This window comes from Amblyraja radiata, chromosome 5 (genome assembly GCF_010909765.2).
Source record: "Amblyraja radiata isolate CabotCenter1 chromosome 5, sAmbRad1.1.pri, whole genome shotgun sequence".
Lineage (NCBI taxonomy): Eukaryota > Metazoa > Chordata > Chondrichthyes > Rajiformes > Rajidae > Amblyraja > Amblyraja radiata.
This window is the reverse complement of record NC_045960.1, coordinates 112,891,276-112,917,011: the sequence shown is the minus strand read 5'-3', so window position 1 is coordinate 112,917,011 and position 25,736 is coordinate 112,891,276. Positions and strand designations below refer to the sequence as shown.

General features: G+C 45.5%; 1 protein-coding gene across 5 annotated transcripts in view; it reads left to right on the top strand.

Moving 5' to 3' along the window:
* Window positions 1-25,736, top strand: part of slc8a1 (solute carrier family 8 member A1) — a 228,871-nt gene that overhangs the window by 173,073 nt on the left and 30,062 nt on the right. For all 5 annotated transcript variants that reach the window (XM_033022016.1, XM_033022014.1, XM_033022012.1 and 2 more), the window contains 2 exons: window positions 606-733; window positions 9,700-9,799. In XM_033022016.1, the coding sequence (XP_032877907.1) occupies window positions 606-733; window positions 9,700-9,799 (228 nt within the window). The remainder of the gene's footprint in view (window positions 1-605; window positions 734-9,699; window positions 9,800-25,736) is intronic.

Genomic DNA, 25,736 nt, shown 5'->3' with positions numbered 1-25,736 from the left:
ACATTCATTGTTTAGCCTATTATAAGATGAGAGCATGTAGTATCATTCAAAATAAATCTTTCTGTTTGCAGTGTATTAGTAAACAAAGCTGAAGGGAAAATTGATTTTGGAAAGCTGTCTGGTTTGCACTGGCAGGTTTGTGCAGACCTCTGTCACCAAAGCATGATCGCTAATACCTTTTAGATTTTTAGTTAAAGACTCTACCAATCACCTCTTTTACCATCCATAATGAGCATCTTCCATATTGTTCCAGCTACTCCATTTCATAGCTTCATCATTTTGATATTTTGTGCAAGACTTTACTAATTATTCCTCCATATATAAAATGTTTTTGTCTGTCTTGATGTGGATCTTCCTTTTACTATTTGTTATTAGGTATGTAATGGAAACATTCTAGTTGTAACAGTTCTGTGGCACGGCCACATAGTGGAATGTTTTCAATATTAAAGTTTTAAGAATATAGCAATCTAAAAATTGTCCTGCAGCAAAAGTGAAGTTGGGGAATGATAGAAAAGCCGACAAATGGGGTAAGTGCAGTAAAGGTTTACATGTAACTTGTTTCATTGTGGTTTCTGTTGATATCTAGTTGTGTAACTGTGTTGCAGGGAATGCTGAAGATAAAGCCATAGCAAACAAATATGAGGACGAGAAACGCATCGCGGAAATGGGCCGCCCTGTGCTCGGAGAAAACAGCAAGTTGGAAATCGTAATCGAAGAGTCTTATGAATTTAAGGTACTGAATGCCGGCTTCCCATTATTAAATGTCAGAGTTGTTGCTGTTGTGTTCAACATCGGTACCGGCAAGTTCAGTTTAGTTCATTGCCACGTGTACAGAGGTACAGTACTATGAAAAGCTTTTGGTGCCTGCTATCCAGTCAGCAGAACGAGGGGGGGGAGGAGGAAGAGCAAGAGGAGGGGAAGGGGGAGGAAGAGAGGGGGGGGGGAAGGGGGAGGGAGAGAGGGGGATGAGGAGAGAGAAGGGGGGAGGGGGAATGTCATGGTGACACAATGTGGGCATACTGAAGGATTTATCCACTATGGAGATATGGGAAGAGCTCAGAAATAAGGGTGCAATCACTCTAATGCGAGAGTACTATAGGCCCCTCAATAGCCAGCAGGAGGTAGAAGAACAGATCTGCTGCTGGCTATTAATTGGGACTTGCTCAGTGCAAGACACTTAAGACAGAATTTGTTAGATGTACTGAAACTGTATGTGGATAATCCAACTGGAGGGGAGGGGGAGGGACCATACTGGACTTTCTATTGGGAAGCTGGACTTGCCAGGAGACTGGTGTTTCAGTGGAAGAGCTTTGTTTTTGGAATATTGATCACAACTCCATGTTTTAAGATGGCCTTGACTAAATACCTTAGGGTGGGAGTGGGCGCGGGGGGGGGGGGGGTGAAGAATCATTTGGGAGAAGGGCAATTACATTATATCAGGAGCGAGAGTTAATTGGGAACAGTTGTCATTAGGTAAGTACACATCTGTGGACTTCTCTGTGGACACGTCTGGAATTCTCTGCCTCAGAGGGCGGTGAAGGCCGGTTCTCTGGATGCTTTCAAGAGAGAGCTAGATAGAGCTCTTAAAGATAGCGGAGTCAGGGGATATGGGGAGAAGGCAGGAACGGGGTACTGATTGGGGATGATCAGCCATGATCACATTGAATGGCGGTGCTGGCTCGAAGATCCAAATGGCCTACTCCTGCACCTATTGTCTATTGTCTATTACCTGACTGGTTTAAAGTCCAGCAGATCAGAGTTCGTGACCAGCATCGCCATACAGCACAGAATCGTGCCGTTCGGCCCAACTTTCCAAGATACCCCATCTTCCAGTAAAGAGGAGGGACGAGGTTGGCAAAGTAAGGGAGGCTTGGATGATGATGTAAATTGGGTCAAAAAGGAAGCATGTAAGGTTCGGGAAGATGAAATCAGATGAGCCTTAAACCAGGAAAGAACTTGTGCGGGGAATTAGGGCCAAAAGGGACAACAAGATGTCATGGGCAAGTGAGATTACAGAGTGCAAGACATTTTGTACACATGAATTACAAACGGGTACCCAGGTAGAAGGGAGGATGGCTGAAGGATAAAGGAGGGAAATTGTGTGTGGAATCGGAGGATGTCAGCAAGGCACTGAGCTGTGTCCTCCATGTCCTTCACGAAGGCAGATGCAGTGATATCAGTGCTGGGTGTACTAATGCTTGAGTATTTGCATCAAGAAGCTGGTCGTGTAGAGCCTCTTCAAGAGTATTAAGGTGGATAAATCCCCAGAGCCTCCTGCCACAGCTGATTGAGGCAAGATGCAATTGCAGGAAAATATTGATGAAAATATTTATTTTCTAGCCTCGGGTTTGTTCCTTATTCCACACTCTCGAAAAAGTTGCCCCTCGGGTTCCTACTAAATCTTGCCCCTCTCACCTTAAACGTATGTCCTGGTTCATGACTCTCCTTCCCTGGGATAAAGTGTTCACTTTATCCATTCCCCTCATGATCGTGTACCCCTCAAGAAGGTCACCCCTCAGCCTCCTATGTTCTCTCTAATCTGGAGTGCCTGAGCCATGTTGTACAGCGTCAATACAGGCCCTTCACTTCAACTTGCCCATGCTAACCCCCATGACACCCCATCTGCACTCGTCCCATTTGTCCACGTTTAGCCCCTATCCCTCCAAATCTTTGTTATCCATGTACCAGTCCTGCTTGACGACACACCTTTAAATGTATTTCTCATTGGAGCAGATTGGTGTTCAGTGCGTCAAAAACATTTGACTTGAGGCACTAAAATGTAGCAGTTCAATATACCCGAGTGGCTGTTCTAAGAATTAAGTTTTAATCTTCTAAAGATCCTGTGATTACTCCTGTTGAATGATGGCACATTTGTTTATGCATGATGAGTAAACTAAAGTATTTGTGATGATAGCCACGTTGTATTGTGCAGAATGTAACCAGTTCACTTTGCTCTCTACTCGCTGTTCTATGTTACTTTTTGTAATGGGCCTGTCCCACTTAGGCGATTTTTCAGGCGACTGTCAAGTGGTAGCAGGTCGCTGAAACCCGGTGACTGGAACGACGACTGTCAGTGTGGAACTCACACTCACACTTACACAGATCGCTTCCTTCACCAGCCAGTTATGCAGGCGGGGGACAGGGCAAGCAGGGGGCGCGCTGTCTGAATGAAATTCATACGGTGCAAAGCCAATGTGATGCAGACACACCGCGATGAACAGGAAGGTTGGCGCTGTAATTAAGACGGTGAAAGCACAGTGTACGGGAAGGGTCACTTAATTCCTTTAAAAGAGAGGAGGGGGGGGGGGGGAGGGGGAGAAGGAGTGGAGACAACGTTTAAGAAGCCAGAGATACACGGCTGTGAAGCTCGGTGGACATTAACATTACCGGTCGGTTATCCTTGGTTCTGAAAACAGCTGTTTACATTTTCTTTTCCCCAATGAGCCAATGAAATTCACCGGTCAGCAATGGCGACAACCTACGACCTCCTGACGACCCACTACCATTGCACCTACGTCACGAGAATTAAACAATAGACAATAGGTGCAGGAGTAGGCCATTCGGCCTTTCGAGCCAGCATCGCCATTCAATGTGATCATGGCTGATCATCCCCAATCAGTACCCCGTTCCTGCCTTCTCCCCATATCCCGTGACTCTGCTATTTTTAAGAGCCCTATCTAGCTCTCTCTTGAAAGCATCCAGAGAACCTGCCTCCACCGCCCTCTGAGGCAGAGAATTCCACAGACTCACCACTCTCTGTGAGAAAAAGTGTTTCCTTGTCTCCGTTCTAAATGGCTTACTCCTTATTTTTAAACTGTGGCCCCTGGTTCTGGACTCCCCCAACATCGGGAACATTTCCTGCCTCTAGCGTGTCCAGGCCCTTAACAATCTTATATGTTTAAATGAGAACACCTCTCATCCTTCTAAACTCCAGAGTGTACAAGCCCAGCTGCTCCATTCTCTCAGCAAATGACAGTCCCGCCATCCCGAGAATTAACCTTGTAAACCTACACTGCACTCCATGGCGTCAAAATTCTGATCGCCGCTAATTATTCAACATGTGAAAAAATTAGCAGTGACAAGAATGCTGTTACGACATGTTGCGAGTCTGATGGCGCTACTCACGACCATGAAGGCAACTCCCCGGCAACCACCCGCGAACATGTGGCGACTGCAGTCGCCTAAAAAGCTGCCTAAGTGGGACAGGCACATTAATCTTGCAAATGATCAAAACTGTTTAAACTTGTCACTGCTTTACACACAACACATCTGTTTTTCTGGTCAGGCCATTTCCAAGTGCCATTTTTAGATACCCATCCATAGCAACAGATTTTTCCTTCAAAATGCTATTGAAAACCTAACATGATTTGCTGCCTCACGGGACCACAAGTTAATTAGCCGTCAAATCTGCCTTTCTCGCATCCCATATGTTGCTCTTTCTGCTGAGGTGCCCTTGTTTTCTCAAATATTTCCAAATTGGTACTTCTTTCACGTAACTGGCACACCAATAATCTGAGACACAAGTGCACATGCTGAAATCAAAACATTCTGTCCATTCCATCCACAGATTCCCTCCCGACCGGCTGAGTTCCTGCAGCACTGTTTTACTCCGTTATAAATATTCACGTGTGAACCTACTCTCTCCATTAGTGTTTAGTTTAGAGATACAGCGCTGAAACAGGCTCTTCAGCCCACTGAGTCTGCACTAACCAGTGATCCCCGTACACTAACCATATCCTGCCATATATCAGGGACAATTTTACAATTATACCAAGCCAAGAAAAACCTATACATCTTTGGGTGTGGGAGAAAACTGGAGATCCCAGAGAAAATCCACACAGGTCACGGAGAACGTACGCATTCTGTACAGACAGCCACCCGTAGTCAGGATGGAACCAGAGTCTCTGGTGCTGTAAGGCAGCAACTCTACCACTACGCCCCGTGGTACAATGGTACATTATTGTCACATGTGCCTAGAAACAGTAATATTTCATTATTCCATACAGTTTAGTAAAAATCTTGCTTTAGAGGGGCACATCATACCCAAGTAATAATAATAATAATACATTTTATTTATGGGCGCCTTTCAAGAGTCTCAAGGACACCTTACAAAAATTGAGCATGTATAGGAAAAACATGTAAGGGGAATGAAATAAATAGTAGAGACATGACTAGTACACAAAGTAAAGACAGAATTCAATACAAAACACAGCATGAGGCAATTAATGCACAGATGAAAAGGGACGGGGACGTGGGGCTAAGGATAGGCAGAGGTGAAGAGATGGGTCTTGAGGCGGGACTGGAAGATGGGGAGGGACACGGAATTGCGGATCAGTTGGGGGAGGGAGTTCCAGAGCCTGGGAGCTGCCCTGGAGAAGGCTCTGTCCCCAAAACTGCGGAGGTTGGACTTGTGGATGGAGAGGAGACCGGCTGATGTGGATCTGAGGGACCGTGAGGGTTGGTAGGGGGAGAGGAGGTCAATGAGATATGTGGGGGCCAGATGGTGGAGGGCTTTGTAGGTGAGGACCAGGATTTTGTAGGTGATCCGGTGGGAGATGGGAAGCCAGTGAAGTTTTTTGAGGACTGGAGTGATGTGATGCCAGGATTTGGTGTGGGTGATGAGTCGGGCGGCTGCGTTCTGGACCAGTTGGAGTCGGTTGATGTAGGTGGAGCTGATGCCAAGGAGAAGTGAGTTGCAGTAGTCCAGTCGGGAGGAGATGAAGGCATGGATGAGTCTTTCAGCAGCAGGCGGTGTGAGAGAGGGTCTGAGTTTGGCGATGTTGCGGAGATGAAAGAAGAAGGTTTTAATGACATGGCGGATGTGAGACTCAAGGGAGAGGGTGGAATCAAAGATCACGCCAAGGTTGCGGGCCTGGAGAGATGGGGAGACAGTGGTGCCGTCGATGGTGAGAGTGGGGTTATTGATTTTGCTGAGTGTGGCTTTGGAGCCTATGAGGAGGAATTCTGTCTTATCGCTGTTGAGTTTGTATGTGACGGCTGTACAAGTACAAGAGTGTAAGAATAGAAGATTCGGTGCCATCTTGTATCCTTCAAGTTCGGAGTTGTTAAAAATGTAATCTTTTGGCCTTAAAGGCCCATTGTCCTGTCAGCGTCTGGGTCAAGGACTGACCCCACTGCAGGTGTCGGCACGGCCAGTCGATGTTCATGTCCTCCGCTGCTGCAGCTTGCACTCTATCTCTCATACTTTCTCTCTCACGGCAGCTTTTCTTCCTTTTAAACATCTCCTTTGGGAATCTGCTTCAGCAACTCCACTGAATTCTTGATTCGGTCCTTTTATACCCATTAGTGGTGCGCAAAAAATATATAGGAAAAAAAAACTCAGTTTAGCTCCGTTAGTTGGCAAGGTTAAATTAAATCTCATTCCTGATTGTTCACCGCAGTCCCAAGAGGAAAGCTGTATTTGCTGAGCCATCATCTTTCAGATGAAATTATGCCAAATCTGTCTATTCAGTGGATATCCAGGATGCTATAGCATTCATTAATAAGAACAATTAAGTTGGTCACACTGCATATAAATTAGCCCTTCATCCGTCCAAGATACCTAGATACCTCTTAGATGCACATCTAAGAGCCCTAGATTAAAGTAATATGGAAACTCGCCCTTCAGCCCAACTTGCCCACGCTGACCATCCACACTACTCCCCTTGCCTGCATTTGGCCCATATCCCTCCAAACCTATCCTATCCGTGCACCTGACCAAATGTTTAACAAACATTGTGATAGTACCTACCTCGACTACCTTCTCTGGGAGCTCGTTCCACATACTTCTGCGTATTTAAAAACAAAAAAGCTGCCACTCGAGTTCCCACACACCGGAAAAACTAGCCTCATTTGTCCTTGGGCACACACATGGGCCCCAGCTATGCCTGCCTATTTGTCGGTTACGTCGAGCAATCCTTGTTCAATACATACCAGGGTCCCATCCCCGACCTCTACCTCCGCTACATCGACGACTGCCTTGTGGCCACCTCCTGCACCCGCACACAACTGACTGACTTCATCCACTTCACCACTAACTTCCATCCGGCACTCAAATACACCTGGACCATTTCCGACACTTCCCTACCATTCCTTGACCTCACTATCTCCATTGCAGGTGATAGACTTCTGACCGACATCCACTATAAACCCACTGACTCCCATGGCTATCTGTACTACACTTCTTCCCACCCTACTTCCTGTAAGGACTCCATCCCCTACTCCCAATTCCTCCGTCTACGCCGCACCTGCTCCACGGATGAGGCGTTCCACACCAGGACATCGGAAATGTGCTCATTCTTCAGAGAACGGGGGTTCCCCCCCTCCACCATAGATGAGGCTCGCACCAGGGTCTCTTCCATACCCTGCAACACTGCTCTCTCTCCCCATCCCCCCACTCGTAACAAGGGCAGAGTCCCCCTAGTACTCACCTTTCACCCCACCAGCCGTCACATACAAAACGTAATCCTCCGTCAGTTTCGCCACCTCCAACGTGACCCCACCACTCGCCACATCTTCCCATCTCCCCCCATATCTTCCTTCCGCAAAGACCGCTCACTCCATAACTCCCTTGTCAATTCTTCCCTTCCATCTCGTACCACCCCCTCCCCGGGCACTTTCCCTTGCAACCGCAAGAGATGCAACACTTATCCCTTTACCTCCCCCCTCGACTCCGTTCAAGGACCCAAGCAGTCGTTCCAGGTGCGACAGAGGTTCACCTGCATCTCCTCCAACCTCATCTATTGCATCCGCTGCTCTAGATGTCAGCAGATCTATATCGGTGAGACCAAGCGGAGGTTGGGCGATCGTTTCGCCGAACACCTCCGCTCAGTCCGCAATAACCAAGCTGACCTCCCGGTGGCTCAGCACTTCAACTCCCCCTCCCACTCCGTATCCGACCTCTCTGTCCTGGGTCTCCTCCATGGCCACAGCGAGCAGCACCGGAAATTGGAGGAACAGCACCTCGTATTCCGCTTGGGGAGTCTGCATCCTGGGGGCATGAACATCGAATTCTCCCAATTTTGTTAGTCCTTGCTATCTCCTCCCCTTCCTCAGTCCCCCTGCTGTCTCCTCCCATCCCCCAGCCTTCGGGCTCCTCCTCCTTTTTCCTTTCTTGTCCCCGCCCCCCACCCCCGATCAGTCTGAAGAAGGGTTTCGGCCCGAAACGTTGCCTATTTCCTTCGCTCCATAGATGCTGCTGCACCCGCTGAGTTTCTCCAGCTTTTTTGTGTACCCTCATTTGCCCTTGTTTGGCCTATGTCTCTCAACCTTTCCTATCGTGTGTAAAAAAAGCTTTTCCTAGTGCAGTGGTTTACTTATGTCTTAAAGAGAAAAAGCGGAGCTGGTCATGGATTCACATGCACCCTGATAAATTAACCTATAACAAAAAATCCCAAACTAGTCACTGCTCTTGGTGTCACAAGTAGATAGGCTGGTCAAGGAACCATTTGGGACGTTAGCCTTCATCCATCAGGGTATTGAGTATAGAAGTTGGATGTTATGTTATAGTTGGTAACATAAGGGTCTCGACCCGAAACGTCGCCTATTCCTTCACTCCATAGATGCTGCCTCACCCGCTGAGTTTCTCCAGCATTTTTGTCTACCCTGAAGTACTATGTTCAGTTTTGGTCACCTTCCTGCAGAAAGGATGCCACTAAGCTGAAAAGAGTACAGAGAAGATTTGAGGCTGTTGCCAGGACTCTAGGGCCTGGGCTATTGGAAGAGGTTGGACAGGCTAGGACTATTCCTTGGGGGGCAGGCTGTCAAGTCAAGTCACTTTTATTTCTATAGCACATTTAAAAAACAACTCTCGTTGACCAAAGTGCTTTACATTGGTGGAGGTACTAATGTTATACAACATTGGTTCATAGATTAAGTACATACATATAGCCCTCCCTCAGAGGACGTCAAGAAAGGCTTAAGAGTAAAGATGAGTTTTAAGTCTTGATTTAAAAGAGTCGATGGAGGGGGCAGTTCTGATGGGAAGGGGGATGCTGTTCCATAGTCTAGGAGCTGCAACCGCAAAGGCACGGTCACCCCTGAGCTTATGCCTAGACCGCGGGATGTTCAGTAACCCCAAGTCGGCTGATCTGAGGGACCTGGAGGTGGTGTGGTGGGTAAGCAGACTTTTGATGTAGGTGGGGCCAAGCCCGTTAAGGGCTGAGGGGTGATCTTATATCGGTGTACCAAATCAAGAGAGGAATTGATAGATTTAATGCGCACTCTATTCATCTGGGCTGAGGAATTAAATACAAGGGGACATATGTTTACAATGATAGGGACAAGATTTAAAAGGAACTGAAGAAGCAACGTTTTCCACACAGGGTAGTGAGTAAATGGAATGAGCTGCCAGAGGAGTTAGTTGTACTGGAGCAGCATTTCTAAGACACTTTATCAGGTACGTGGATAGGAAAGGTTTAGAGATGTGGGGCTATCTTGGATGAGGCATCTTGGTCAGCATGGATGAGATGGGCTGAAGGGCCTGTTTGCATGCTGTGTGACTGACTCTAAAAATAACCTATTTTAAAGCAACCTAAAACGTTTAAAGGAGCAATAGTGATATGAAACTGATAACATTTTAAGCTTCAAACTGCTATGATGCCATGTGTCTGATCTGAAATGTCATCCTTGCATATCAAGTTAAAAAAAAATTTTAATGGATAATTTGGTCTTTCATTTTTTATTTCTCTAATGCAACAGAACACAGTGGACAAACTGATCAAAAAGACCAACTTAGCCTTGGTTGTTGGGACGCACAGTTGGAGGGATCAGTTTATTGAAGCTATCACTGTGAGTGCTGGTAAGTAAAATATCCTCACTACCTTATACATCTATTTGTGTATGGCGTGCACGGCCTCAAGTTGTAGGTCGACTTGTTCCACGTCATCTATGTGATTGTTTGTGCACGTCGCGTTGATTGCATTAGTCGAACCAGGGTGGACCACGTGAAGGTTGCAATCTCCCACCCCACTACCTTATTAAACACAAGATATAAATAAGGCATTGGAATCTTTTTAATCAGTGACTCAAAAAGAAAACATTAGACAATAGGTGCAGGAGTAGGCCATTTGGCCCTTCGAGCCAGCACCACCATTCAATGTGATCACGGCTGATCATCCCCAATCAGTACCCCGTTCCTGCCTTCTCCCCATATCCCCTGACTCCGCTATTTTTAAGAGCCCTATCCAGCTCTCTCTTGAAAGTATCCAGAGAACCGGCCTCCACCGCCCTCGGAGGCAGAGAATTCCACAGACTCACCACTCTCTGTGAGAAAAAGTGTTTCCTCGTCTCCATTCTAAATGACCTACTCCTTTTTCTTAAACTGTGGCCCCTGGTTCTGGACTCCCCCAACATCGGGAACATGTTTCCTGCCTCTAGTGTGTCCAAGCCCTTAACAATTTTATATGTTTCAATGAGATACCCTCTCATCCTTCTAAACATTGTAGGAGGATATTTGATATATTTTCCCCCTCAAAGCTCCTGACTCCTTGATCTCTCCATGGACTGCCTTTGGTTACACCACACACTTTGGTTTTGCACAATTGTAGTTACCTTAGATTACTTTAATTGATTGTGTTATTCATTATTCTATATTTGTGTGATATTGCATTAACGAGCCTTTTAAACTAAAGCAAGTGATTATTCCGTTGATTGCTCTGTTGTCAGTACGTATGACAATTAAACACTTATGACTCTTGATTAAATGGGTCCCTTGATTCATATGAAAAATGACAACAGCCTGTGGAGAGAGTCAAGAGTGTTTAACAGTGGAGGGATCTGTTTATTGAAGCTAACACTGAGTGCTGGTAAGTAAAACTAAAATCATCAGCATCTGCTTAAACAGTTGTGAATAAGGCGATGTTGGTTTTTTTTATCAGTCACAGAATAAAAGATAAAGGGAGACTATTTTAATCCCCTTCCCCCTCAAAGCCCCAGCCTCCTTGATCTTTCTATCTTTTCTGCGATGCATCACAGTCCCTGAAGCCCTAACCTTGTCTCGGCTGAAACCATTCGACAGGATATTGTGGAAAGGTGCTCGTCCTGGTTTCCCACCAGCAAAATTTACTTGCTCTCTTTGCCCCCACCCACCCCCTTCCAGATAAGGCCGCAATCGATATAACAAACCAGTTAGTGTTGTTTGTGTCTTATGACTAAATATTGTATTCCAGAGTGTGCTGGTGGCTCTGGAGAGCAGCTGGCTCATTGTATTAAACATTCTGGATGGTGCTCCTGCCCACTGCAGCGTGAAAGTCAGGCATGCATACCTGAAGCTCTTCTGTCCAACGCTCGCCCTGTTGGTGAGCGAAGATGCAAGATGTTTAAAAGACTGCAGAAGGGTTCCAACACAAAACATCACCTATTCCCTTTCTCCAGAGACCCTGGAGCTGAGCTACTCCAGTAATTTGTGTCTATCTAGTGTTTGAAAGACAGCTGGACAGGGACATGGATAGAAGTTTAGAGGGATGTGGGACTAGTGGAGATGGGGCATCTTGGTTAGCATGGACAAGTTTTGCTAGAGGGCCTGCTTCCAATAGACAATAGGTGCATGAGTAGGCCATTCGGCCTTTTGAGCCATTCAATGTGATCATGGCTGATCATCCCCAATCAGTACCCCGTTCCTGCCTTCTCCCCACATCCCCTGACTCTGCTATCTTTAAGAGCCCTATCTAGCTCTCTCTTGAAAGCATCCAGATAACCTGCCTCCACGGGTTCCATGCTGTATAATTCTATTACTTTTTGCCCCTCACTTCAAGCAGCATTACAGTAGGTGATTGTTTTTGGATTATCTCAACTTCTAGTTACTGGGTTTCATATTGATCATTTTAAATTTGCTTTGTACAGTTCATCTTTAGACATCTCTTTTCATTAGACAAGCAGCTTAGTTTTAGTTTGGAGATACGGTGTGGAACTTGGGTCTTTAGCTCACTGGTTCTGTGCCGGCCATCGATCGCTCTTCACACTAGTTCTGTCATCCTAGTTTCTCATCCACTTTACAGAGGCCAATGAACCTACAAATCCGCACATCTTTGCGATGTGGGAAGAAACCAGAGATTCAGGAGGAAACCCACACTGTCACGGAGAAGGTGCAAACTCCACACACAGCAGCCAAGGTCATGATGGAACCTAGGTCTCTGGCAATGTGAGGCAGCTGTTCTACCAGCTGTGCCACTGTGGGGGGGGGGGGGATCTGTCAAAGGGCCATGTGAGTGGTTCATACTGTTGTGATCTTGTCAGATTATACCTCCACAGAAGGGCTGTAACAGTGCATGCAGAATGTAAAATTGCAAAGAGAGTGCACTCACAGGGCAAGTGTAGGGATAAGTTACCTGCCCCATACTTACCTATGTTTAAATTTATCCTAGGTAGACAAAATTGCTGGAGAAACTCACCGGGTGCGGCAGCATCTATGGAGCGAAGGAAATAGGCAACGTTTCGCGACGAAACGTTGCCTATTTCCTTCGCTCCATAGATGCTGCCGCACCCGCTGAGTTTCTCCAGCAATTTTGTCTATCTTCGATTCTCCAGCATCTGCAGTTCCTTCTTGAACATTTTAAATTTATCCTCCCTACCATTCCCCAAAAGAATGAAATTATATACGATATAGGAATGGTAAGGGAGAAATAAATCTGCCCTGTCTTCTACACGCTGAAATATTAATTACAGAAATGCCCTCAAAAGAAAGAACATGAGTTTGAAGAAATATGGACCTGGTCACAATTTTTCTCAAAAATTTGCCTTCCGTGCTGGTCCATATTGAATAGAATCACATGAGCTGGCAAACAGCATGTCAGTCATTTTATTTTCTGAATTGCAATTAAATTGCAATTAATTCACTTATTACTCTCAAAATATTGTTTAAAAATGGGCAGATATTAAATCTAATGGACTTTTATCCTGATTCAAAACATCGTCTGTCCATTCTCTCCACAATTGCTGCCTGATGTGCTGAGTTCCTCCAGCACTTTGGATTTTTTTTTTAATTTTTTGCTTATCCCACTATGGCAAAGGCAGATCATGGTTTGTCAAATACACATTCAAGTATTAATTAAAGTTGCTGAGCTTTTCTGCCAATACCATCTATTTTAAAGCAGAGCTGCGACTTTAGACTTTAGAGAAACGGGCCATTAGCTATTTAATTGTCTACCTGCATTCACAACTACAATAGGAATGTCAACATTGTTCTGATTCCTTGATTGTGGCGTCACTTAATTCTGTCTGTTGTATGCTGCTTTGCATCTTCCAGGTTGGCATTTCATTTTTGTTTAAATAAACCTGCAGACGCAATAACATTTGAAAGACACTTGGACAGATACATGTATCGGAACGTTTGAGGGATATGGGCCAAAACGCAGGCACGTGGGGCTAGCCAAGATGGGGCATTAGTCAGCATGGGAGAGCTGGGCTCATATATCTGTGCTATGTGACTCTCTGACCTGCTGTTGCTACTTGTATGACCTTTATTAAAGGTTGATATGCAAGGGGCTAACTTAATTATTTGCTGCTTGCCACTGAGATACTTTAGTATTCATTCATCACCAGACATTAACGCTTCCTTTAAGCACTTGTGCATCCTTTCAAATGCTAGGTACCGAAACGCCAATCAAATGTGTTAAATATTTAACAGCTAATGTGCAGAATAATGTTTTTATACTTATGCATTCAAGGTCAAACCTAATGTTGTCTTCTGCTGTATTTAAATCCCTGTCCTAATGCACAGCAGATAGTCTACAGTTGTTCAGCTTTTGTGTCCTTTTGATTGCCCTGATTGGATTATGTTGACCTTCCATGTTTTGACGGCTCCTGGGGGAAATTAGAAGGATTTGCGGTTAATCCTATAAATTGCTTATTAATTTAAAATTATCTCTCCAGTTCAGTCGAGGACAATCTTTATTGCTCCCATCTGTTGCCAGGAATGTGCTTTTGTTCTGATATTGGAACAGTCCCCAAAGCCTTTTGAAACTTTATACCCCTTTGAGAGAATTTAATTCACTGTCCAGTGGGGACATGCTGAAGTGTAAAATAGTTAATTATCTCTGTAAAAGGCAAGCGTTTGAATATGACCAGATTATGAAAGGGGTTTAGATGTTACTTTCCCATATAATTGTTTCAATATAAGGTTCATTTATTGTCACATACACCAATTGGTGCAGTGAAATTTCACTGGCCAGGTCAGTCATACAATTTAAAAAAGCAACTAAAAAAAAAAAACACATTTTAACATAAACATCCACCACAGTGACTCCTACACATTCCTCACTGTGATGGAAGGCGAAATAAAGTTCAAGTCCTTCCCTTTTTGTTCTTCCTTCGTCGGAGGCCTCGAGCCCCCTCCGTTGAAGGGACGGTCTTGACTCCCGTAGCCGGCGGCGTTCGGGCCGTCCGCATCGAGGCGTTCAGCTCCTGCATCGGGGGGATGTCAGCTTCCCCGTGCCGGGTGATCGAACCTCGCGTCGGGACTAGTGAACCTTCTGTGGCGGTGGAGCTCCTGACTAGCCTCTCCCGGGACTGCGAACCCTTGTTGGTAAGTCCACAGGCCGCGGTGGGAGCGATCCCAGGCAAGGGATCCACTCCGATGTTAAGTCCGTGCCCCACGGTGGGGCTCCCGACCGTCAGAGGCGGCTTTTCAACTCCATCGATGGTACGCCGCAGAGCCCGGAGAATGTGATCTGAAACTTGATCACCTCTCCGGGAAGGTAAGAACCTGACCCCCCCCCCATCCCCCCACATCAAACAAACAGAAGAACATTAAAACAAAATTTAAACAAAAGCTAAAAATAACAAAAAGGATGAAAAAAACAAACACTGCCGGCAGAGCTGCCATCTTCCTCCTCCGGCGCCCCCTATAGTATTTCCAATATGAGGATCAATGCACAAACATTTCTCATGATCCATGCTTTTGTCACTTGACTCAACCTCCTGTGGCTCTGCAGCCTGCCCAAGGCATTCCAATTTGATCACTCCACCATAAACCAAACTTGCTTGTACCTTGAATTGATCTCAAATGTGGCATTGGAGACGTGAGGAACTGCAGATGCTGCTTTACAATAAAGGATGGTGTTGGAGTAGCACTATGCTTTGGAGAGGGTGCAGAGGAAATTTACCAGACTGATGTCTGGATTTGGAGGGGGGGGGGGGGTTGGCTACAGGGAGAGGTTGGACAGACTTGGATTGTTTTCTCTTTGGACGCTGAAGGTTGTGGGGAGACCTGATGCAAGTGTATAAAATTGAGAGGCGAGATAGGGTTGACAATTGGAATAATTTTCTCAGGATGGAACAAATCAGGAAGGCACAGCAATAAGGTGAGAGGGCAAAGTTGAATGTGCGGGGCAAGTTGTTTTACGGGGAGTGGTGAATGCCTGGAATGCATAGCTGGAGTTGGTGGTTGAAGCAGATGTTAGTGGCCTTTAAAATACTTCTGGATAGGCATACAGGGGTGGAGGGATATGGCTTATGTGCAGATAGATAAGTGATGGTCTAGGCATGTTCAGCACGGGTATTGTGGGCCGAAAGGCCTGTTCTGTACTGTTTCTGCTCTATCTAACAATCTTGGGTTATTCATTTGGATCACTCTTTGATTGTCTACATTTAGTTTAAAGATACAGCATGGTAATGTGTGAGGAATCCAGAGAAACCCTATGTGATAACAGGGTGCACGTACAAACTGTGCACAGACAGCACAAAGGGTTAGGATTGAACCCAGTTCTGTGGCGTGAGAAGCAGCACCACCGTGCTGCCCTTGTTATATAAACATTACCTGTGTGGCCTACCCTCAGGTTTACACCGTAGTGCAGCTGCTAGAACTGCTGCCTCAGTGCCAGACCCAGGTTTGATCCTGACCTTTGGTGCTGTCTGTAGTATTTTCCTGGCGACTACATGGGTTTCCTCCCACAGCCAGAAGGCATTTGGGTTTGTAGGACAATTGGCCTCTGTAAATTTCCCCTAGTGCGTAGGGAGTGAATGAGAAAGTGGAATAACACACAATTAGTGTGAACGGGTGATTGAAGGTTGGCATGCACCCGGTGGGCTGAAGGGACGATTTACATTTCGAATTTCAAAACATATAAGGTTGTTAAGGGTTTGGACATGCTAGAGGCAGGAAACAGATTTCCGATGTTGGGGGAGTCCAGAACCAGGGGCCACAGTAAGAATAAAGGGTAAGCCAATTAGAACGTAGACGAGGAAGCACTTTTTCACACAGAGAGTTGTGAGTCTGTGGAATTCTCTGCCTCAGAGGCCGGTTCTCTGGTTACTTTGAAGGGAGAGCTAGATAGGGCTCTTAATGGGGAGAAGGCAAGAACGGGGTACTGATTGGGGATGATCAACCATGATCACATTGAATGGCAGTGTTGGCTCGAAGGGCCGAATGGCCAACTCCTGCACCTATTGTCTATTGTCTACATTAAACATTCCCCTTTTGAGCCACAACCATCCTTGTCGATAAAGCATATTATTTGTACGGTATGTTGCACCCTGTTAATTGACCTGAGGTGGTAATTCTTGCCAACAAATATTGACAAACTACCTGTAAATAGCTGTGAAGCAAATATCCAATGATGTGCATAAACATGTCTTGTCTTTCACAGCATCATTTGATATTTAACAGTTCTGATTTCTAACTTGGGGAAATTGGGCCAGTTAATTAAAACCTTCTCTGATGCAAAGCTAATTCTTGCTATTGTATTTAGAGGTTGAGCAGGCATGAAGCAGCTTGATTTAGGCAAAAGACATCTTTTGTCCCATTGAAAACTGCAATTTAACTTTCTTTCAACCAGGATGATACAGCTGTTTTGGTGGCTCTGCCGGAAGTTCTTTTTCAGAACAGATAATTTTACCTTTTGCATTGAATTCTCTAATTGCACTTGACGGATTCAGACAAAGGATTCAGCCAAGTCTGTTCTGTAAATTGTAGATGGAAAGCTGGATTTTCTGTCCATGGCTTGAGTAGGCCGTAATTAGCAGACGTCTACACAATGACCACTTAAAAATGGCCATGGAGAAAAAAAATTGTGTATAAGCACAGAAGCTTATTCTGCAGCAGGAGAATGTGTTATTGTCAGACTGAATTCTGTCTTAATGTTTAATTGTTGCTAGCTGTTATTATGTTCAAAGGCTGTTATTTCAGCGACTTCTACACAATAATGAGGGTTATGCAGAGAAGAGACGTCAATAAATTTAGAAAGTAAAACACGGAACTGCAGATGTTGGTTTACAAAGGACACAGTGCTAGAGTAACTCAGCGGGTCAGGCAGCATCTGTGGAGAACATGGATAGGTGACGTTTCACAGAGTGCTGGAGTAACTCAGCGGGTCAGGCAGCATCTGTGGAGAACATGGATAGGTGACGTTTCACAGAGTGCTGGAGTAACTCAGCGGGTCAGGCAGCATCTGTGGAGAACATGGATAGGTGACGTTTCACAGAGTGCTGGAGTAACTCAGCGGGTCAGGCAGCATCTGTGGAGAACATGGATAGGTGACGTTTCACAGAGTGCTGGAGTAACTCAGCGGGTCAGGCAGCATCTGTGGAGAACATGGATAGGTGACCTTTTGGGTCGGGACCCTTTTTATGAATGACGAGGCCTGAACTTGCCCAAAAGGCAGCATAGCTTGGGATTTAGCCATCACTGCCAAGTAATGATGATGATGAGCCTCTGACCTTGAGAATGATGATTTTTATCTTGAAGCAATACTAGTGACTTGGCAACAATGTACACCTTCATCTCTGACAACCAACTAAACCTCACCTGCAATCAAGCTGCTGTCAAGTACTTCCATTAACCCAGGGCGCTATGTTGGCGCAGCTGTAGAGTTGCTGCCTCACAGCGCCAGAGACCTGGGTTCCATCCTGACTACGGGTGCTGTCTGTATGGAGTTTGAACCTTCTCCCCATGACCTGCATGGGTTTTTCTCCGGTCTGAAGAAGGGTCTCGACCCAAAACGTCGCCTATTCCTTCGCTCCATAGATGCTGGATCACCCGCTGAATTTCTCCAGCAATTTTTGTCTACCTTGGGTTTTCTCCGGGATCTCTGGTTTACTCTCACACTCCAAAGACGTACAGGTTTGTAGGCTAATTGGCTTGGTATAATTGTAAATTGTCCCTAGTGTGTGTTGTGTAGTGTTATTGTGTGGGAATCACGGGTGGGTGCGAACTCGGTCTACTCTGCGCTGTATCTCTAAACTAAACTATACCCGCTGCAGAGGGCAAGGAGGGTGGACATTGAGGAATGGAGGGGCATTGGGAGCAACAATAATAACTAACACCTTATTTATGAAATTGTGATTTGTGAACTCCACTCGGTGCTGCAATCAGAAACTGAATGTAAGAGACCTAATCTCTGCGTTTTTCCCCAGGCGCTATTCTGGCTTGGGTTTACTATATCACTATATGCTAATTAGGGCTTGGTTTAGTCTGAAATTGTAGTTGTATATGAGGCGCTTGTTGTTTACTGTTTCCCATTGTTCCCATGGGAACTGCACTGAGCCGGTTGAATCTTAATTGGAAGTGATGCTGTTGCATTTTTTAGCTCTAATAAATTGTTTCGAAGTTAGGATTTCTTGAGCACTACAATCAAAGCATTTAATCCATAGTAGATAGACGGCGATTATTTCATGGCGTCAGTATGCCTATCCAGAAACAGGGCTCTTAAAGATAGCGAAGTCAGGGGATATGGGGAGAAGGCCGGAACGGGGTAATAATAATAATAATGGATGGGATTTATATAGCGCCTTTCTAGAATACTCAAGGCGCTTTACTGATTGTGGATGATCAGCCATGATCACATTGAATGGCGGTGCTGGCTCGAAGGGCCGAATGGCCTACTCCTGCACCCATTGTCTATTGTCTATTGACTAGACATCACCTGCCGTTTAGTTTAGTGTCACGTGTAACGAGGTACAGTGAAAAGCTTTTGTTGCGTGCTAACCAGTCAGCAGAAAGGCAATACATGGTTACAATCGAGCCGTGCACAGTGTACAGATACAGGATAAAGGGAATAACTTTTTAGTGCAAGGTAAAGTCTGATCCAAGAGAGTCCAAGGCTCCCTGATGAGGTAGATAATAGTTCAGGACTGCTCTCTGGTTGTGGTAGGTAGGATGGTTCACTTGCCTGATTACAGCTGGGAAGGAACTGTCCCTGAATCTGGCGATGTGTGCAGTCCATGTGACTGTGCTGCAATAATGCAGCATCCTTTGGGAACATCTGTCACAAACACCATCATTGCACCCACACTGAAGGCAATGGTGCTGATCTTCACGGTTGGCTGAAGGAAATGACTGCTCAAACATTGGAAATCACCACATTTCAGGTCACTCACAACTCCTTATTCTTAAACTGTGGCCCGTGGTTCTGGACTCCCCCAACGTCGGGAACATGTTTCCTGCCTCTAGCGTGTCCAAACCCTTAATAATCTTATATGTTTCAATGAGAAACCTTCTCATCCATCTAAACTCCAGAGTGTACAAGCCCAGCTGCTCCATTCTCTCAGCATATGACAGTCCCGCCATCCTGGGAATTAACCTTGTAAACCTACGCTGCACTCCCTCAATAGCAAGAATGTCCTTCCTCAAATTAGGGGACCAAAATGTACACAATACTCCAGGTGTGGTCTCACTAGGGCCCTGTACAACTGCAGAAGGACCTCTTTGCTCCTATATTCGATTCTCCTTTCTCCTCACAATTCTCCTTTAAATTGTCCCCCTCTCCCCCTGCCCCCTAACATTTGACATCTCCACCCGAGGCCAAAATGAATTCCAGAAAGCTGTTGGTGCTCTGTGGGATTACCAACCTGAATCCATTACATTGCCTTCCCCCCCCCCCCCCTTGCTTTTGTTGTATTCACTGGATCTAAAAGTTATCACGGGATTCTGCTGCAAAGCTAATTTAAAACCTGTTGGGGGAAAAAAAGTTTAATGTCCTTTTTATTTATTGGCGTCAACCTTTGGAAATGTGAGCTCTTTAAATGTAACAATGAATGCAGATAGACACAAAATGCTGGAGTAACTCTGGAAAGAAGGAATGGGTGACATTTCGGGTCGAGACACTTCAGACAGAGTCAGGGGAAAGGGAAACGGGAAATATAAGCTGATGTAGAGAGGTATAAATCAAATGAATGAGAGATATGCAAAAAGGTAACAATGAAAAAGGAAACTGGCCACTGTTAGCTGTTTGCTAGTTGAGAATGAGAAGTTGGTGCTGCTTGGGTAGGGGATGGATGGAGAGAGATGCAGGGGTTACTTGAAGTTAGAGCAATCAATAATCATACCACTGCAACCCAGTGGTATTTTAAATTATTGCTGTAACTTATTCCCACTGATTGTGCTCTATGGGTCACTTGTATTCACTGGAGTTTAGAAGGATGAGGGGGCATCTTATAGAAACATATACATTTATAAAAGGACTGCACAAGCTAGATGCAGGAAAATGTTCCCAATGTTGGGCGAGTCCAGAACCAGGGGCCACAGTCTTAGAATATAGGGGAGGTCATTTAAGACTGAGGTGATAAAAAACTTTTTCACCCAGAAAGTTGTGAATTTGTGGAATTCCCTGCCACAGAGGGCAGTGGAGGCCAAATCACTGGATGGATTTAAGAGTGAGTTAGATAGAGCTCTAGGGGCTAGTGGAATCAAGGAATATGGGGAGAAGGCAGGCACGGGTTATTGATAGGGAACGATCAGCCATGATCACAATGAATGGCGGTGCTGGCTCGAAGGGCCGAATGGCCTCCTACACCTATTTTCTATGTTTCTAAAGTCAAGGATCCAGTGGCAGAGGGAGGTCTTGGATCCGGGATGAGTTTGGTGTTGAGTATGTAGAAGTGGTGATTAATTATTGTACGCCAGTGTCATACTGTGATCAGATGGCTTAACACATTTAATATTTCTTGCATAATTGTAAAATACTATCTTAATTAGTTTGTTTAGAAGTAATTAGGTGTACAGAGCTGTGAGTCGTGATTTATAAATCCAGCAGATTTTAATTTATATCAGAAGCTTCAGGCAAAGTTCATTATTTTGGATGCCAATAAATGTGTTCCATTTGGCATATTATGATAATGTATATGGAGTTTCTCTTAAATATATCATCAATGTTATTAAAATCATCAATCTCCCAAGACACTGTAAATAGGCATGCTTTAGTAATTAATAATTAACTTGCAAAGAGGATTTTCGGTGCTACAAGGAGACACATTTTCCAGTGGTGGCTTTTAATTTTCAATGTGTTGCACAACGTATGATTCCACTGTCAAATGAGTCATAGCAAATATCAGCAATACTAATTATGTAACTGCTCAATTAATATGAACCCCGTGATTAAGTTTATTTAGATTATCATGTTTTACTAATGCAGCAATCAGTAAAGTCACCATGTTACGTTTAGGTTTATCAATGCAATGCAAAATCTACTGTGAAAAGCTTTTTTGCATGCTATCAATCAAATGCGGTACCACTATCCATGAGGACAATCCACTCGAACTCGAGTACAGTCAGTAGAGCAAAGGGAAAGATACAGAGTGCAGAATATAATTCTCAGCATTGTAGCGCATCAGTTCCACAGACAAAGTCCAATGTCCGCAATGGGGTGGAGGTGAATCGGACAGTACCCTAGCTTATGGAAGGACCGTTCAGAAGCCTGATAACAGAGGGGAAGAAGCTGTTCCTGAGTCTGGCGATGCGGGCTTTCAAGCTTCTGTACCTTCTGCCGGACGGGAGCGGGGAGAAGGAATGACTGGGGTGGGACATCTTCTCGATTTCACCCAACAAACATCTAACAATGGGCTGTTTCCTTTATCATCGTTACTTTCTTGCATATCTTTCATTCATTGTTCTTTATCGCTCTACATCATCTCCTATATCTCTTGTTTCCCTTATCCCTAACCAGCCTAAAGGAGGTTTTTGAAAGAAAACGTCACCCATTCCTTCTCTCCAGAGATGCTGCTTGTCCCACTCCAGCTTTTTGTGTCTATCTTTGGTTTAAACCAGCATCTGCAGTTTCTTCCTACACATTTAAAAATGTATCTTTCATTTGGTCTTAAATACCAATGAGAACAATGTAGAAGCGGAATTCTACAGTATCTGTGCCGAACATGATGCCAAGTTAAACTGACATCCGCTTAGTGTTTTATGCAGGATAGGAGAATCAAAAACACGCACGCGCACACACACACACACATACACACGTCAAAAATCTGCTTACCTCAAAATTTCAAGCATTATTTCTTGAGTTATTTATGAAAAAGTTAAAAAATTTAACTTAGAAAATAAACGAGCTGATGACGTCACAATGGGTCTGCTCGCGTGTCCTGTGCGCCTGTTTTCCACACGCTGCCTGCTCCGCACTGCTTTCCATGCTCGGCCGGCCGTCTGCCCCGCGCTCGGGGTCATCAGGTCCATGACCGCCCGCTCGGCCGTGGCCTCCCACAATTCCACGTCCGCCCACAGCCCTCTCTGTGCCTCTGTGTCTCTCTCTGTGCCTCTGTGTCTCTCTCTGTGCCTCTGTGTCCCTCTTTTTCTACCCCCTTCCCTCTCTAGCCGCATCTGCGATTTGGGGGATATGCGTGAGTGGGTAGGGTGGGGGATGGGGTAAAAGGAGTGAATGAATAATATCAATGGGGGTGGTTAGTGTGTGTGCGTATGTGACGCCGCTGGCCGCCCCTCCCCCCCCCCCCCCCCCACAACCGTGCTTGAGGTGACGGGATCCAATGGGTCCCCCTTGGTCTAGTGTATTACTAAAGCTCTCATCATGTTTGTTATTATGTTTGTGGTTGTGTGTGTGTGTCCATGTGATCCTGTAATTATGCCAAAATGGTACATGATAGTGCTACAATTTCTGGCCCACCTTACTCGCCATTGTCCCGTGGTGTGGTGTATCAAGTTTCATAGAAACATAGAAAATAGGTGCAGGAGTAGGCCATTCGGCCCTTCAAGCCTGCACCGCCATTCAATATGATCATGGCTGATCATCCAACTCAGTATACTGTACCTGCCTTCTCTCCATACCCCCTGATCTAACATCTAACTCCCTCTTAAATATAGACAATGAACTGGCCTCAACTACCTTCTGTGGCAGAGAATTCCAGAGATTCACCACTCTCTGTGTGAAAAAAGTTTTCCTCATCTCGGTCCTAAAAGATTTCCCCCTTATCCTTAAACTGTGACCCCTTGTTCTGGACTTCCCCAACATCGGGAACAATCTTCCTGCATCTAGCCTGTCCAACCCCTTAAGAATTTTGTAAGTTTCTATAAGATCCCTCCTCAATCTTCTAAATTCTAGCGAGTACAAGCCGAGTCTATCCAGTCTTTCATTCAGATTGATGGTATATTTTACGTCATTTACATTTTAAACTGTACAAAACCCCACTTTGAAAAAAATCATGTGCCCTGGCAGTTAGCAGCGTAAACATCACAATAGGATCTCATGTACATTTAAAAAAGAAGTCTGTTTTAAAAAACACAGCAGCGTTCCATTCAGATTGATGTTGTATTTTACAAGCTATTCACATTATAAACTTTAAAAAATGAACTTTTCACTTTAAAAAATCAAACTTTTCCCTTCAAAACTTGTCCTGTCTGTTACAATGTCACCAAATGACAGAACGCCCAATGCAATGAGAGATTTGTTACATTGTTGTAAGGAGAGAGGTAGTGGAGGAGGGGGGGGGGGAGAAATGTTATTTAAACATTGTGTTTCATGGGGGAGTGGGATGGGGAGAGGTGAGGGGAGAGGAGAGAGAAGGGGGAGGATGAAGAGGAGGGGAAAGGAGTGCTGGAGGATGAGGGAAAATGAGCCGCGCCTGCGCAGTTGTGGGCTATGGGTGAGTGGTGAAATATTGCTTTGGGGAGCGCGTTGTTGGGACCAGGCCTCCCGTGGTGGCTATGAGAGAGTGGTGGAATATTGCATGGGGGAAATGGTTGCGTTGGGGCACCAGACCTAGTGTGAGTGTGTGCGTGCTTGAGTGTCGATAGCGCTAACATTTTTGGCCCACTTTACTCACCATTGTGCTGTGGCAAGTTTTGTTCGGATTGATGGTATATTTTAAAAGTTATTCACATTTTAAACTTTACATAAACCACTTTGACAAAAATCACTTCCACTTGCACTGTCCGTTAGCAGTGTATGATGTCATAATGGGATCCCGAATTTCATTTACATAAAAAATTGCTATTTAAAACAAAATCTGTTTTATTCAAATTCTTCCATTTTCATTCACAATGGGATCCCTCAGTTTTAATCAAATTGTTGGGGGGAGGTTTCATTGACAAAAAAAAACGTGATTTTCATTGTGTGGGGGGGGGATAGGGAAGAGGTTTGGTTTACAAAATAAAACGCGATTTTCATTGTGGGGGGGTGTGGGATAGGGGAGAGGTTTCATTTACCAAAGAAACATTGCGATTTTCATTATGGGGGATGGAATAGGTAGGAGGTGAGTGGGGGAGCAGGGGATAGAGGGAGAGGAGGATGGTAGGGAGGGGAGAGGGAGGGAGGAGGGGGGATAGAGAGTGAGGAGGGGAGATAGGGAGTGGGGAGAGGGCCAGTTGGGGAGGGTTGCCATGACTCGCGTCACAACGGGGATCTATGGCGTCATAACGGGAACCCGTCAGCCACGCCAGCGCTGTTGGGGGCTATGGGTGAGTGGTGGAATATTGCGTTGGGGGACAAAGCCCAACGGGTCCCACTTGGTCTAGTAACGGTTTAGAGGGCTGTGGGCCTAATGCAGGCAAGTGGCACTAGCTTAGGTAGTTGGCATGGACAATTTCTGTTGCAGTTTAGTTTATCGTCACATGTATCGAGGTACAGTGAAAGGCCTTTGTTGCGTACTATCCAGTCAGCGGAAAGACAATGCATGATCACAACCCAGTCAATTACAGTGTACTGATACATAAGGGAATAACCTTGGTTGGCATGGATTGGGCCGAAGAGCCTGTTTGCATGCTGTATGGCTTAGTCTGATCCATATCCCTCCATTCCTACATATTTATGTGCCTATCTAATTAGCCTCTTGAAAGCCTCTTTTGTACCTGCCTCCACCAACTGGCAGCATGTTCCAGGCACTTGCCACTCTGTGTGGAAAAAGACTTGGCCCTCGTATCTCCATTAAGCTTGACCTATCAATGGCAGTTTCAAGGGCACCAACTTGTCTGATGATACCAGCTGCAGCTTTTTTTATCTGAAGCTCTGCCTCCAAGGAAGTTACAATTCTTGTTGATGGTCTTCTATAATCTCTTCACAGCTGCTGATTGGACAGCAATACAAAAACTGGGCATCTGTACATAACTAAAACTCTGATCTTGTTATCTTCCGGTTTGGCGGTCTTTCTATTTGCGCAAAATCGGTTGAATGTCATAGAATTTAGCGAGGTTTAAAAAAAATCTTAAAAACCGCACGTGCGCAGATCGATCTCTTCTCCTGCCCGTCAGCACCACGTGGATTAGTCTCTTTCCCTGTCACTCCCCGGGACGGTCCGCCCCTTCCTGCGCCATCGCGTCTTTATTGGAGCTGAGAGTGGCCGGCGGAGGTTTCCAATCGGACTTTCGGAGGGGCCCCGAAGCAGCCACGCCCCAAGAATCCGCCCCGCCTCAGAGAGCCCAGCCCGGAGTCGGAGATGTCGCCAAACGGAAAGCAGAGACTCTGATCCCGGCGGAGGAGAACGACCAGCGACCAGCGCCCGCTGTGAGTCCCCATCGCACCACCAATTGCAGCTCTGGTCCCCCTCGCTGGCTCCTCTCCCCCCACAACTCCACC